At 40.9% G+C, this 14559-nt stretch overlaps 1 protein-coding gene across 3 annotated transcripts in view; it reads right to left on the reverse strand.

Annotated features, from left to right (window-relative positions):
- Nucleotides 1-14249, reverse strand: part of SLC12A2 (solute carrier family 12 member 2) — an 83628-nt gene extending 69379 nt beyond the window's left edge. Inside the window, exon 1 of one of the 3 annotated variants that reach the window (XM_019732390.2) lies at nucleotides 13306-14249. In XM_019732390.2, the coding sequence (XP_019587949.1) occupies nucleotides 13306-14034 (729 nt within the window). In that variant the 5' untranslated portion in view covers nucleotides 14035-14249. The remainder of the gene's footprint in view (nucleotides 1-13305) is intronic. The other 2 variants (XM_019732391.2, XM_019732392.2) reach the window with 2 other exon arrangements.
- Nucleotides 14250-14559: the final 310 nt, after the last annotated feature.

Here is a 14559-nt window from a genome sequence, read left to right on the forward strand (position 1 = left end):
CCCCCCAAAAAATACTTTTAAAAGTATAACCAAAAACAATGAGCTTTACAGACAAACATGGCATCACCTTTTTGCCTGATGAGCGAGGATTTATCACCTACCCCATCTGCAAGTCAGTTGGGTATAGTGTGAAGAATGTGGCTGTGATGATCAAAGATCATGCTACTAGAAATGTTCTGTATCTTCTTTAGAACTAAAAGCTACTGAGTAAATGGTAACTTCCTCTGGCAACCATTAAGCACTTTATAGCAGGCCTAGCTGAGGTTCAGGTTAGATTTCATAGTCTGAGAATAGAAGCAAAACTTCTAGGCCCATCTTTAATTAAGCAAATTAAATCACTGCTAATGGCAGCCAGAGGAGTGGGGATCTTTATTCCAGGGCACAGTTAATATACAAGAATTTATTACTTTGTTTACAAGCAGCTTATTACCAATTTAAATAAACCCAAAATTACACTTAAACTGTTAAAAGTTCACCCCAAAATGCTATTTAAATCCTAAAAGCAAACCTCTGAACTAAAGTATTAATAAAGATACTTTAAAGGTAAAAATTTCTTCTTGTATAGTTTAATAGCATCTGCTTAATACTAAGGTAAGTCAATACCATGAAACATAGCCAAATTAGTAATTAAAACTGATGCATACATGTGCAAATTGAAGTGCCAAAGTGGCTGGGTTTATTCTAACAATTTTTTCATCAAGTACTAGCCAATTATATCATCCTCAAGCCACCAACATTTCCTATCCGTGCTGTCGGTGATTGGTGTATTCAGTGTAATGCCCCCCCCTCCAAAGGCTATTCTCTCAAAACGAAGTATTGTTTTACAGGAATCCAATCTGCTCTGGTTAACAATGGTCTATTAATATCCAGTGGTACTAATGCAAAGCTCAAAACTCAAGTGCCACAGATAAAAGTGGATGGTGTGGCCATGTGACTTTACAATGAACCAAGTCAGAACTGCTGACTGCAGTTAAAGAATTCAGTCCTCTACCTAGCCCATCATGTTCTTTACTAATCATTCAAGACTGAATTACAACAGAAAGCATTAAGAATAGCATAATTATGTATCATTTCAAATCCCAACTTGCTAATGCCAATAAACTCGTAGCTTGAAAACATTTAAATTCAAATCACCAGAAAACTTATACTTTCCAGTAGTAATGAATAATATAAATATGTGATCTATATTTAAAATTGTTTTATTTTTAAAATAATATACATACCTACCTACCTAGGGCAAATGGGAGAAAAGCAAAGACCAGAAAGGAAATACTCTTGGTAGATAGAGCTGCTGTGGGTGAGATCCCTGGGTTTGCTGCCTTTTTTAACTGAGAGCATTCCCCAGAGATGTGTAACTTGGAAGGCTGAAACTGAAGCCTTAATAACTTGAAATATCACAGAAGAGAGCCCAAAAGCCAGCAAAAGAATTGGAAATTGGAATCTCTAGGAAAAAAATGTAATGATAGTAAGGGTAAGCCCCAAATCTCAGCTGACAACTAAATTACACAGGTGTAGGGGAAACCACCCAGCTTCCACCAGGAGCCAGGCTAAACAAAGCAGCTGGAAACCATAAAACAGAGCAGATATCAGCTAGTACATTGCCAGGAAAGGAACCAGTTTGAAGTTTTAACCTAGGCAAGTTAAGTACATGTTAGAACAAAAAACAATAATCCTTAGAAGAATATAAACAACAACCCAAAGTTACTACAATGTATTATCTATACTTCAAGTTTTCACCCCAAAATATTACTAAACAGGAAAATTGAACTCGTAATAAAAACAAACAAACCAATCATTAGAAATTAACTCCAAGTAGGCAAAGATTTCAGAATAGGTATAATAAACACGTTCAAAAATTAAAGGTAAATATGGTACCAGCGAATAACAGAGGGAATCTCAACTGACAAATGGAAACTCTATTTTAAAAATTAGAAGTTTAGACCTGAAAATCACAATAATTGAAATAAAAAATTCACTAGATGGATTCAACAGCAGAATGGAAATGGCGGAGGAAGCAGTGAAAAGAATTAACTTATAGATACAAGAAACTTAACAAACCCAAAAAGGATACACGAAGAGAGACACCCCTATGAAAACAGCTGAAAACCAAAGATAATATCTTAAAAACAACCAGAGAAAAACAACATATATATAGAAGAGCAATGATATGATTAATGGCTGTCCTATCAGAAACGGTGGTGGCCAAAAGGCACTGGAAGTGCATATTCAAAGGGCTGAAAGAAGAAAACCCTGTCAACCAAGAAGTTTACATCCAAAGTGAAGTGAAATAAAGACACCTTCAACTAATTAAAAACTAAAAGAATTTTGTTGCCAGTTGACCTCCATTACAAGAAGTACTCATGGAACCAAATCGGTATCAAATGGCAACGCAGATCTATAAGAAGAAATGAAAAACAATAAAAATAAATATGAGTATAAAACACTATTATGTATTTTTCTTTTTTAAAGCCGTGACTGTTGAAAGCAAAAATACAACTGTATTGTTGGTTTTATAATTTATATGAAAACCAGAGCACTAAGGAAAGTACTTTGTTTTAAGGTTCAGTATTTTAGCTGAGACATTCAAAATTCTCCCTAAGTAGAGCAACCACTAAAACAATAATGCAGAGATACAAAACTTTTAGAAACTCAATAGAAGAATTAAAATGGAACAATAAAAAAGTTAGAGGATCATAAACCAGATTTAAGAAAAAAAAAGAAAAACAGCAAAATACCGGGCCTAATTACAACCAAATCACAATAAATGTAAATGGACTAAATAGTCTACAAAGAGAAAATGCAAGTTATGGTATACATGTATCGTATGGTACATGTATGAGTATCATACAAACATTCACTTAAATAGACAACTACTAAGTGGTGAAATAGGAAACTATTTTTTTACTATTGATTATTTAATACTAGGTGAGAAAAGTAGAATATAAAATTGTAGTTTAAAAATATATATAAAAGTGCAAAAATGTTAAGAATTTAAAGTCTGTAACTTACTTTCTCTATTTTCCAACCCTTCTATATTATTTTCTCTACATAATGAAATAATAAAAATTTTAAATAAACAACACACAATGAAAGTGAAAACCTTGGAGTAAATTTTTAAAGTGTGGGTTTTGAAAAGGATTTAGTCCTCAGTCTCTGAAAATGTAATACTCTAGGATGACTTGAGACTGAAATTTTCCAAAAATGTGTATGTAGTTCGTTGACTCTTTCTTGTATTAATATTTAAACTACTGTCGTTTATTTTGCGCCAGCATTATGCTAGATGGAGATGCTGCGATAACCAAAACTCAGGTCCTGTATCTTTGCATCTACTTAAAAAGGCTATTCTAGTCTATTTTCTGAGAACTTTGTTTCTGCTTTTCATGATTTTCTTATCTTGTCTCTGTAACATGCTGGCTATCTCTGGATCCACCTTTGCAGTGTTCCTTCTTTTTAACCTGCCCTGGTTCTGGAAACCAGACAGCCATATTTGTTGTAACTATGTATAAAGTGTAACTATACAGTCCCCAAGTGCAGGTGTGGTGAATCCCTTTTGTGTGAGGCCTTTTTTGTTGTCGTTGTTGTTGCCTTGCTGAATTACTGGATCATTTTTCTTTTTTTTTTGATCAGCAAATATGCCAAATAATTGGGATAGAAATAAGTGAGATAGCATCATAATTTCTCCAAGCCTATAACTCAAATCTATTATTTCTATAAATTTACAGTTAAGCCAGTACAGAGAGTAATTTATCATAAAGCTATGAAAACAGATTATTTTCATAGTTAGCATTTGTCTATATAAGGGTATTTCAAAGTTGAGAGCTAGCATATCAAAGAAAATAACTATGCATATTGTCACTGGGACAACCAAAGTGTAGGACTCTTAGTATGGTCTGGGAAATGGTTCTCAAACCTGGCTTTCTGGGAAATCACCAGAAAGTTTTTGTATATGTAGAAAACTATATGTACATTCCTTGGCAGAGAAGAGTCTGTAATGTTTCTCTAGGTGATTTAGAAATTTAGGAATCACTGGTTCAGAAAAAAAGGATGGGGGACAGAGACCTAATTTCAAAAGCTTTACCAAGTATTAGCTTTGTGGCTTTAGGCAAACCACAGCCTTGCAAAATGAGACTGTTACTCCAAGACCTTTTGAAAACCCATCTCTTTTAAAGATAGATTTGAAGACCAAAAATAGAGTATGTAGCTTTAGAGTGCTTTGGAAACTCTAACACTTTATATAACGTTAAGAAATTCTATACAGCCTTTCCAATTAAAGACCCAGATCTCAATTCTTGGAATAAAAAATATTCCACTGATTCAACAAACAATTCATTGAGGGCCTAATATGTTTTAGAAACCTTTATTTGAGGAAGAATCCCCTGCAAAATTAGAAGAAAATTTTATTTTAAACTAGTGGTGACTATTTAATGTGGAAGGAAAAAAAAAAAGAAACGAGGAATGAGGAAAGGAGAAAAGTTCCCTTAAACATCGCTCCTTTGACAGGCCTGTGTAACAGATCTCTCTGTGATGATGGAGATGGTCTATATCTCCACTGTCCAATACAGTAGCCATTAGCCCCATGTGAGTATGAGCACTTAAAACGTGGCTTGAGTAATTAATTGAAGAACATAATTTTTAATTTTAATTTAAACTGAGTTTAACAGCCACCTGTGACTAATGGTTACAATATTGAAAAGCACATCCCTAGAACATTAAAAAATTTAGGTCAAATTTATGGGAGATAGTGATAGGGAAAGGCAGAGGAAATGGGGGAAAAAACTTAGTTAAGACTCCATTTATAAGAAACTTTCTTATATTTAATTTCTTTTTGAAGACTCTTCTACTAGGAAAAGATGTATCCACACATTGAAACTGAGGAGTCCAAATCTTTTCTACTTTATCTTTAATGGAATAATAAACAACTGTCACAGATATTTTAAAAAGAGAAAAAACTCACCAAAATAACAAGAACTTATACAGTATTAAACTGTAGGGTATTGGAAGTAACACCAACTGGGAGTCAGAATGTTTGCCACAAGTTTCAATCCTTGTTCTGCCAGTTACAGGTCCTATGATTTTGCACAAGTTCCTTAGCTCTTTTGCACAAGTTCCTTACTTAGCTCTTTTGCACAAGTTCCTTAGCTCTTTTGCACCTTCAACTTCAAATGTGCAAATTGGGGCAATTTGCCTGTCAAATGTCCTTTAGAAATTCTAGCTAACAAATATAAGGTACGTAAAAGAGTTTAAGATTCTTTTATACTACATTAATTTATAAATAGTGTAGTATAACATAATATTTATATAATTAAACATAATATTCATAATTTATAAAGAACTAGTTCTATTATTCAACATGTATTGATTGAGGGTCAAGCCTGCATACAAGGTGCTAGGGACAGGGATGATAAGCAGACACAGACACAGTGTGCTTCTCATACAGCTTGAAGTTCAAGTTGACTCAAATAACCATGTTAATAAGTATATGATCACTAACTGAAATAAGGGCTTTAAGGGGAAAAAGGGTTTGTCCTAGACTAGAGGACAATACGGCTTTCTCTCTGAGGAAATACGGATTGAAGTAAAATCTTTAAACTGAAAAGTTAACTGTGTATGGGAGAGAAGAGAGGAAGAGTTCAGACAGTACGAAGTACAAGGACCCTATAGCAAAGGAAGTATTGTGCCATTGAATAGTTTCAACACTGGAGAAGAGGTACGCTAGAGCTAGACAATGCAGGGCTAGTTTTAAGCCAAGGAATGACATAACCCATTCTGTTTTGAAAAGATCATTCTGGGCATAATAGTGATGGGGGGTGGGGGGAGAAGCAGGCATAGTGAATTTGGAGAATCTAGTGAGGTTACTGTAGAGGCACATGCTGCAGTTGGGTCTAGGATGATAATAGTGAAGATAAAGATATTTAGGAAATAAAGGTGATAGAACTCAGTGATGAATTGGATGGGAGGAATAAAAGAAAGCGTCAAGGATGACTCATAGGTTTCTCACTTGTGCAATGCGATAAATAGTGGTACCATTCACAGAGACATAGGACACACTGGAAGAAGGCCTGGGCTGTCTTGTTTTTGGAGAGGGAGTGAGGCAATCAAGTTTGTGAGTCTGCGGTGCCTTTGAGACATAAAGCAAAAATTTCCAGCAGGCACTGGATGCCCACTCAGTAAAGGGGTACAGGTGGGAGACACAATTTTCAGTCATTAGCCTACAGATAATATAGTGTAGGGAAAGAAGACAGAGGAAGACCAAAAGCCAGAATCAAGCCTTGAGGGTGGCCAGTTTAGAGATAAAGAAAACGCAAAAGACACTGGGCTGAAAGAGCCGGAGTGGGAAAAGAAAAATGGAAAGACAGAGTGCTATTATGCAAGCCAAGGCAGTGACAAGACTTCAAAAGAACATCAAGTGCTGGTGAAAGGCTGAATGCTGCTTGGGGGGGGGGGGGGGGGGGAGTGTCCTGAATTGGTGATAAGGTCTAAGGTGACTGGGGACTTCAACAAGAACTATTCAGGTGAAATGATGTAGTAGAAGTCATACTACAGAGATGGTGGGTCCCAGGTCCTTTGAGTCTTCTTCCACTCAAGTAATCAAGCCTAGCCTACCAAGCCCCCCATCTGCAAAACAGCTCCAAAATGACTTGCATACTAAACTATTTAGAAGCTACATTGATGAAGGAACTAACTCACACCAAAGCAACAAAGATCCATGCCAGAGGTTTTTAGAGTTCTCAACCTAAATGAGCATCTAATTTGTGAATGTTCAGCAACAGCACATTTAAAGCAAGAGAAATTTGAGCCCAAGGGTATTACAAACACACCAGCCATAATTAGCTTCTGCAGAGAGACAACATTCCACTAAGTTATTTTTGCTTTTCAGATTTTCCCTTTCTTCTAATTAGAATTCCCCAAGTTCTTTATCAACTCCACATTTTTCATAACAGCTTTAAGACAGAACTGGTACAGGTTCTAGTGAAAAATGGAAGAATAATAAAGCCACTAGCAGACGACAGCTTCTGTATTTTAAATAGAAAGCCACTGATCTGGTTTTAACTTCAGTATTTTAAGTAGTTTTCCTTGTTGTCCATCCCCCCACCCTTTCACTCTGTGGAATCAACCCACTAGTTCCCCACCCCTTTGTACTCTATTTGAAAAACGAGTTTTCATGGCTTTACCTAAAATTTGTAGCATACGAGCACATTTTTATGCTACAATTTAAAATCCATTTTCTTAAGTTCTTTTATTTCACTAACCAGTAGCTCCCACTGTAGAACTAATTTGTAGAATGAAACTCACCTCCTGAGTCCACCTCCCAAACTTGCTCTTCCCAATTTCCCTATCTATGGACTCCACCCACCCTAAGGGGGCTGGGGGAACCTGGCATTAATCTTTCCATCCCCTTCATCCAAGCCATCAGCAAATCTCAATAATTCTACCTTTCAAACACATCCAGCACTTGAAGAACACCTTTCTTTGTATCACACACTACCACCTTAGTAAATAAGTCATCATCATCTTCACCGAAACACTGTAAGAGGCTTCTAACTGGTCTCCCAGCTTCCACCATTATCTCCTTACAGTGTATTCTGCACACAGAATCAGTGATATTTTAAAAACGTAAATCAGATCATATCAAGTCTGTGCTCAAAAGCCTCCATGGCTCCTGACCTCACTTACAGTCCAGTCCTGTCTTTGTCATGAGGTGCGAGTTCTACACTATTCATTCCTCACTCCCAACTGCTCTCTCCTCCCACTTGGCCCTCCAGTCTTGCTGGCCGCCTTGTTTCTCAGTCACGCCAAGCACACTCTCATCTCAGGGTCTTGGTGTTTGCAGTTCCGCTGCCTAGAATGTTCTTCGCCCCAGGTATGTGCATGGGACGAGCTCTTACTCCTTTCTAGCATCTGCTCACCTAGCAGAGAGGCTTTCTCTAACCACTCCAAAAAAGAACCCCCCAGGCATCACTACCCATCTTCAGTTTTCTTCACAGCAATTACACCGGACCTATTTGTTTGTCTCCTGCCACTGGAACGAACGCGCCATAATTCTGTTGTGCTCACTGCCTGTCCCCGCCACGGAGAACAGTGTGGCTGGTGCTCAGCAAGGATGTGCTGAGTCACCAAAGTCATCTTCTTTTCACTTCAGCATGGAACCAATTTGATCATAGTACTACAGACTTTCTAAACATATATATGAAACGTAATTGAAAATTAATGAAAACAAACACACTCAACCCACCAGCACCGAGAAACACTGTTTGGTCCTTTAGATTCTAGTGCCACAGGACTGGGAATATGAGTATGAACAGCAATACACAGAGAAGACATCGATTACACAGCAGTGTAGACTGGGGGCCACATTGGAAATCGCACAGTTGATCTTGCCATCTCGCTGGCAGTTTGTGTCGACCTAGGAAATGCACACAGCAGCACACATACATCAGACTTCAGCTCTGCTGGCTCCACCATATCAGGGTGGAGCCCCTGACAAAATTGTGAAATAGTCCAAGTTTGACTTTGCCACGTGCAAATATTTCTTATCAGGGTCCCACCTTCACTCAATCCTGGAACTACTCTACTCCCTAACCCCAGGGATGTGACTCATTCGTGTTCCTCCAGGACGACCTCTAAGGACTCAAGCTATGCACTGAAGTGATTAGTAGTGTGTGGAATTTCTTGTCCAAGAATCAACACAGCCCACTCAGAGAGAAGCAGCTACAGGAGTTAGAAAAGGTAACATACTTGTTGAACGTTTTAAATGAAAGTCCTTGTCAAGTAGGCGGAATTGCCCACCCTAATACAGTCGGTGAATAAATGTTTATTGAGTACCTATTCTCTGTATGAAGATGAACGAGACACGAGTTCAGATCCTAGGGAAAGAGGCAGTCATGTCATACATCATCACAAGAATTCCTCACTTCTCTGTTATGTAATCATTCCACTCTCAGGAGGTCATGGTAGAGAGGTGACGGTGGTAATCCCCAGTGTGTCCCCCTCAACATCCCTGCCATTTCAGAGCAGGTCTGGGGGATAGAAAGGAAAAGAGATAATTAAAAAGAGGAGGTCCTATGGCCTAGCATTAGAGTCAGAAAAAGCTGGGTGTTAATTACATCTGTACCACTTTCCATGAGAGTGATATTAAGCAATTTCTTCACTTTCTGTGAGCCCATTTTATCATGAGTAAAATATATGTAAAACCTATTTCTTAGGAATTAAATGAAAAAACCAACAAGCTCATCGAGACATAAAGGACACTTTACCTGTCTGATTTTATTAATGAAAAAGGCTAAAACAGAGGTCTTATACAAAGACTTGATACACTACCAGTAAAAGGCTCCTAAGCCTTGGCCTAAGGAAAACTGTACAAAGGTAATGCTACCTTCTAAAACTACTGTAATAGTGCTTTATATTCAGTAGGAGCTATTAGAGATTGTCCACCACATACTTTTCCAAATTTGATAATCATGCTTTCCATCTTCATGCTGAAGTTGTACATCAAATTCTTATTTCTTTGTTTACCCTCCCTCCACTTTTTTTCTTCTTGTAGGAGCAGGAATCACCATTTCGTTTTATTTTTTGAAATACTTTTTTTTTTTTTTTTAAGAAAATCAATTTCTGGCATCAGCTCTAAAGAGTTCCTGCCTTCTTTGAAACTTTTTTCAGCCTCCCTGACACAGCTTGACTATTTCTCACCAGCCTAGCAGCTCCTTCATATCCCTTGCTAGTGTCTCTCAATCTCTAACAGACCTTCAGACATTCCCAGACCCTATTTCCGTTCTCTCATCTACCCACTCTCCTTAAGTAATTTCATCCACAACCTTAGACACTATATACACACATATATACAAATACACTATATATATATTTTTTACATATATACGTATATGTATGTGTATACACACATACATACATTTACATATAGATGTTTAATGCCCCGCTCCCTAAGACATCTTACCGGCTACCCAAACAGATTTCTTTCTCCTCCCACCCCCCAAATGTATAACACCATCTACTCAGTTACTCAAATCCAAAACCTGGGAATCAGCTTCTCTTTCACTCCCACATCCAGTCCACCTACATCCAATTCATTCTGCCACCAACCCTTATTATCTGCAACCCAGACCACAGTAATAGCTTGGGTCTCACTGCTTCCATTCTTGCCCTGGCCAATCCATTCTCCACCCAGCACCCAGCAATGTTAAAACAAACCAGATCATGTTGCCGCCTCACACAAAATCCTTCAATCCCTTCCGACTACATTTATTGTAAAATCTTACACTAGCCTCCTTATAGAGCATTGGACATACCAATGTCTCGCCTCACTACCTTCGCGTATGTTCTTTTGACCTGGAACGTTGTCCTGCCCTATCATCAACTTATCCTTCAGGGTTCAGCTTCAATGTCACACTTCTTGAAAAAGGCCTCCCCAATTCCTATTAAAATTAGGTCCTATTATAGCCTGACTAGAATCCTATATGTACTTTCCTTGCATAGCATTGGGGAGAAAAGTTTGTTAACTATGTTATTTGTTCAACTATTTGGTTAATGTATGATTAAACAGAGTTCGTAACTGATTTTCTAATCACTGCATCACCCCACAGTGCTACAGCCATGTGTCCAACACCTAAGAAATTCCTCTCACCAATAAATGTTTGATAAACGGAGAATTCATCAGTGCTGGCCCTAGAATGGCTGCATAATACAGCAAGATGCACCATGCACATTTAACTATTCCCTTTCTGTTGGATTTTTAGGCAAAATACTTCAAAGTAACAGTGCTATGCAATGAAAGGAATTCAAGTAGAAGAAAGACAATGTGGTCCTTTCCCCTGACAATCTGGAGTGCTTGTCTTTTGCTTTTGCTCTTCCATAGTTCCTAGCACAGAGTTTGATCCATGGAAGATACACAAGCACTTAGTGACCAATCTATACTACTACATGACAATCAATGAAGTGTTAGAATTAAATGTTATAAAATGTGTGGTTCACTGGGGGCTACAAGTATTACAAATGGTTTTAGGGAGATAGAAGTCAATCTAGACAGGGTGAGGAACAACTTTTGGGGATCTAGCCAACCTATGCTATCACCCCTCTCCTGCCCTCCTTCAACAACGGTGTATCTCTATAGCCAGATTTGTACTCCTTAACATGAAACATTTCTTTAGTCCATTTGCTAAATTCTAAACAAAAGTATCTTCAATAGGAGGCTCTATGCTGAGTTAACCTAATAAATCTTTTTTTTTTTTTTTGGGGGGAGGTCGGGGGTGGGACATAAAGGACCCGAGTGGTAGATAAAAAACTACAAAGAATTCATTATATTACCTGTTGCATAAATGAAACTCTGAACATTTTATATACATTATCTGATAATGTAGGAATTGAGAATCTAATTAAAATCCTAGAGTTTAACCACATACTTTCTGAAGGGTCAATCAATAGAAGACTGAAATGACTACCCTAGCCATTATTTTCCAGGCACTGAACATGCGTCTTTATGTGCATTTTTTCCCCCCATTTTTCAAAATAACCCTGAAAGCTGAGAAAGCTGAGGCTGACAGTCTGCTTGAGTTCAAGTACTATACAGCTAGCAATACAGGTCTTCTTTTTTTAGACACTGTAAACTGACCAAAAATGCCAAAACAAACAAAAACAACCCTGAAGTTTTAGAGAATTTCTAGTGCTTTCTTACTAGATAATTTAAAATAAAAACTTTCCTAGGAAGCATACAAGTTCAAGGAATATAATATCCTTCAATTTAAAAAGCCTTTCTAAAACTTACGGGTAAATATAGAGTGCTTTACTGCTAAAACTACACGGCTTTGGTAAAATAAATCTGAAATGTATCTGTATAATATTTTCAGTATAAAAGTTCTCTTAAAAAGGGAAAATTACCAGCTACGAACCTATTTTATAAAGACTGAGTTTTGAAAAGAAACAAAAAATAGATCTGGGAGGAACTACAGGAGTATGAATAAAAGAAGTGTTTTAAAAATTGTTCTTCTTCTGATATGACAAAATACCACAATGGAATAACAGGAGTAGCATTATCCAAAGCTAAATGATGTCAGGTTTTTAAACAATCAATAAGCTGTGAGGGTTGGGACCTCTGTAATTATTTCAAACTGTATGAATGTTACATTATCAAACACTGGGACAAGTACAGTCTTGTACGAAATGACTATGAGTTCAAATAATCATATCCAAAACAAATTACATACTTTCTGTATTTAAACTTTTCCACATTATGATCATTTCAACCTGTACGGTACCGACTCTCTGCATTCACAAAATTCCATCAATGTAGTCATTACACACTTGTAAAAGCAGATTTGAAGTAATCCCAACTCATAAAAAAGTTAAATATTAACTGAACCTCAAAAGCATCAATGTTATCTCGAAATAATGATTTTGTACCCTAAAGAAATAAAAGTCGTATGTGGCCATAAAAAATAGAATTACAAAAATCAATAGAATTTATAGGGATGGCTTTCTGTTTGCAGAGTATAACTACTTATGCAAGACCCTAGAAAATCTTTCTGGACTTCCTCCACAGAAAAAAAACCAATTCTCTATTCTCTATCTCTCTCTCTCTCTCTCTCTCTCCTCTCTCTCTCTCTCCCCTCTGTGTCCCGCTTCCCCCCATTCCCGCCTATGTATTTTGATATAGTCCTCTCCCAAAAGGTTTACATTAAAAAATGGATTTATGCCATTATAAGGAACAGCATGTCCCAAGATTTATGATCTTTGCATATTCAAGACTGCAGGAATTGAGCTTTAATAATTCATAGACCACAAACACATCCTGTTAAGATTTTTCCTTGAAACACTGAAGTTCCCACTCTTGGGACCCCTAATGGGTGTACATAAGCTATACAACACAATCTTTGAAAAGGACACAGATGGTAGGTGCTCTCCACTCTCTCCCGAGAGACGTCCTCACCTAAACCTCCTGCACATTCCCTTCCCGGGTCCCACAAGCATAACTGTCATACAAAGGGATGGTAATTGTTAAGCGTGGGTGAGAAACAAAAGCGTACAAGGAGATACATAACTGGATGGGGAAGGTTGTTAAACGCAGCCTCTCCTGTATCACGTAACTAGCCTAACCCGCGCTGCAAACTTTTAAGAGATTAAGTTACATTCCTCTGCAATTCCACCCTTGACAGCTGAATCCAAAGATGCCAGCGAGTCGTGCACGTCCTTTCCCGCCGCCTCACCCGTGGAGAGCCGGCGGCCACATGCCGCGGTCAGCGCGGACCAGAGGTTGGGGAAGGAGGGAGGACTGGCGACAGGGCTGCAGGGAGAGCTCACCTTTTCCAGCTCATCGTGGAGTTCCGCTAGGCTTGGCCGGAGTAACTTCTCGCCCAGCTGCGCGGCTGTATGCCGGTAGTAGTCGATCCTGGGCACGGCGTCCATGGTGTTGTGCCCAAAGGTGCGCAGGTAGTAGGTGTTGGTGTGGGTGTCATAGTAGTACTGCTGGTGGTGCCCACTGCCGCCGCCGCCCGAGTGCAGGCTGCTACCCTCGCTCAGCACTGTGTCCCCGCCGTTCTGGAAGCTCACGTTGGGCCCCTCGCCTCCGACCCCTGCCGCATCCGACAGGCTCTCGTCCGCCGAGGAAGCAGCCGGGTCCACGAAGTTCACACGGAAGCGGCCCTTGGCTTCCTCGCTACCTTTGGCCGGCCCGCTTTCGCCGCTAACTTTCCCGCCCGTGGGGGTCTCCTTGCTCCCCGCCGCAGCACCGGCCGCTGCCGCCGCCGCAGCAGCCCGCCCCGCGTTCTCGGAAACCAGGTCCACCTGGAAGCGGCTCTGGCTCGGCGTGGGCCCCAAGGGTCTGCCCAGCCCGTCCCCGGCCGCCGCTGAGCCCTCACCGCGAACCCCGCCGCCGCCCAGGCTAGCGGCCGCAGCATCCTCCGGCATCGAGGGCACAGCCGCGCCGGGCAGGTCCACCCCAGAGGCAGCCAGCGGAGCGGCTGGCGGCGTCTCCCCGACCCCGGCCAGCCTCCGGGCGCCGGAGGAGGGCGCCGTAGGCCTCGGCTCCATCGCTGCCCGACCCCCGGAGGACCCGGAGAGCCTGGCGGACGTCGCGGGCAGCACGCCTTCCGCGCCCCTGGCCGGCGGTGGCCGCGGCCGCAACGTCAGATGAGGGAGTCGCTCTCGCCGTCGCCCGCTCTCCGCCGCTAGCCCGACCGGGCCGGCACGAACGCCGTCAGGAGCCGAGTCAGCGCGCGAGTGCAGCGGCCGCGGGGCGGGCCCCGCTGTTTAAAGCCTCGCCGGGGCCGCGGCGGTGGAGGCTCCCGCTGCAGCACGCGGGAGGCGGGGCCCGAAGCTCCTCCGCCCCTCAGCCCGCCCACCCGTGGTCCTGCAGTGGCACTCGGCGTACGGTCCCTGGGCGCCCCTGCCCTCCCGGGGTCCTGCGCTGCCCCACGCGAGAGCGGCCAGCGTTAAGACCGCGTCCAGCCAGTCCGCGCCGGGCCTCCGGCAGCACGAGCAGAGCGACCGGGTAGCGGGCGCGGCCGCCTGACCGCCGTCGCCGGGAAGATATCCGCGCCGCTACCTCCCCTTCCG

The sequence above is a fragment of the Rhinolophus sinicus genome, linkage group LG03 (genome assembly GCF_036562045.2).
Source record: "Rhinolophus sinicus isolate RSC01 linkage group LG03, ASM3656204v1, whole genome shotgun sequence".
In the NCBI taxonomy this organism is placed as follows: Eukaryota; Metazoa; Chordata; class Mammalia; order Chiroptera; family Rhinolophidae; genus Rhinolophus; species Rhinolophus sinicus.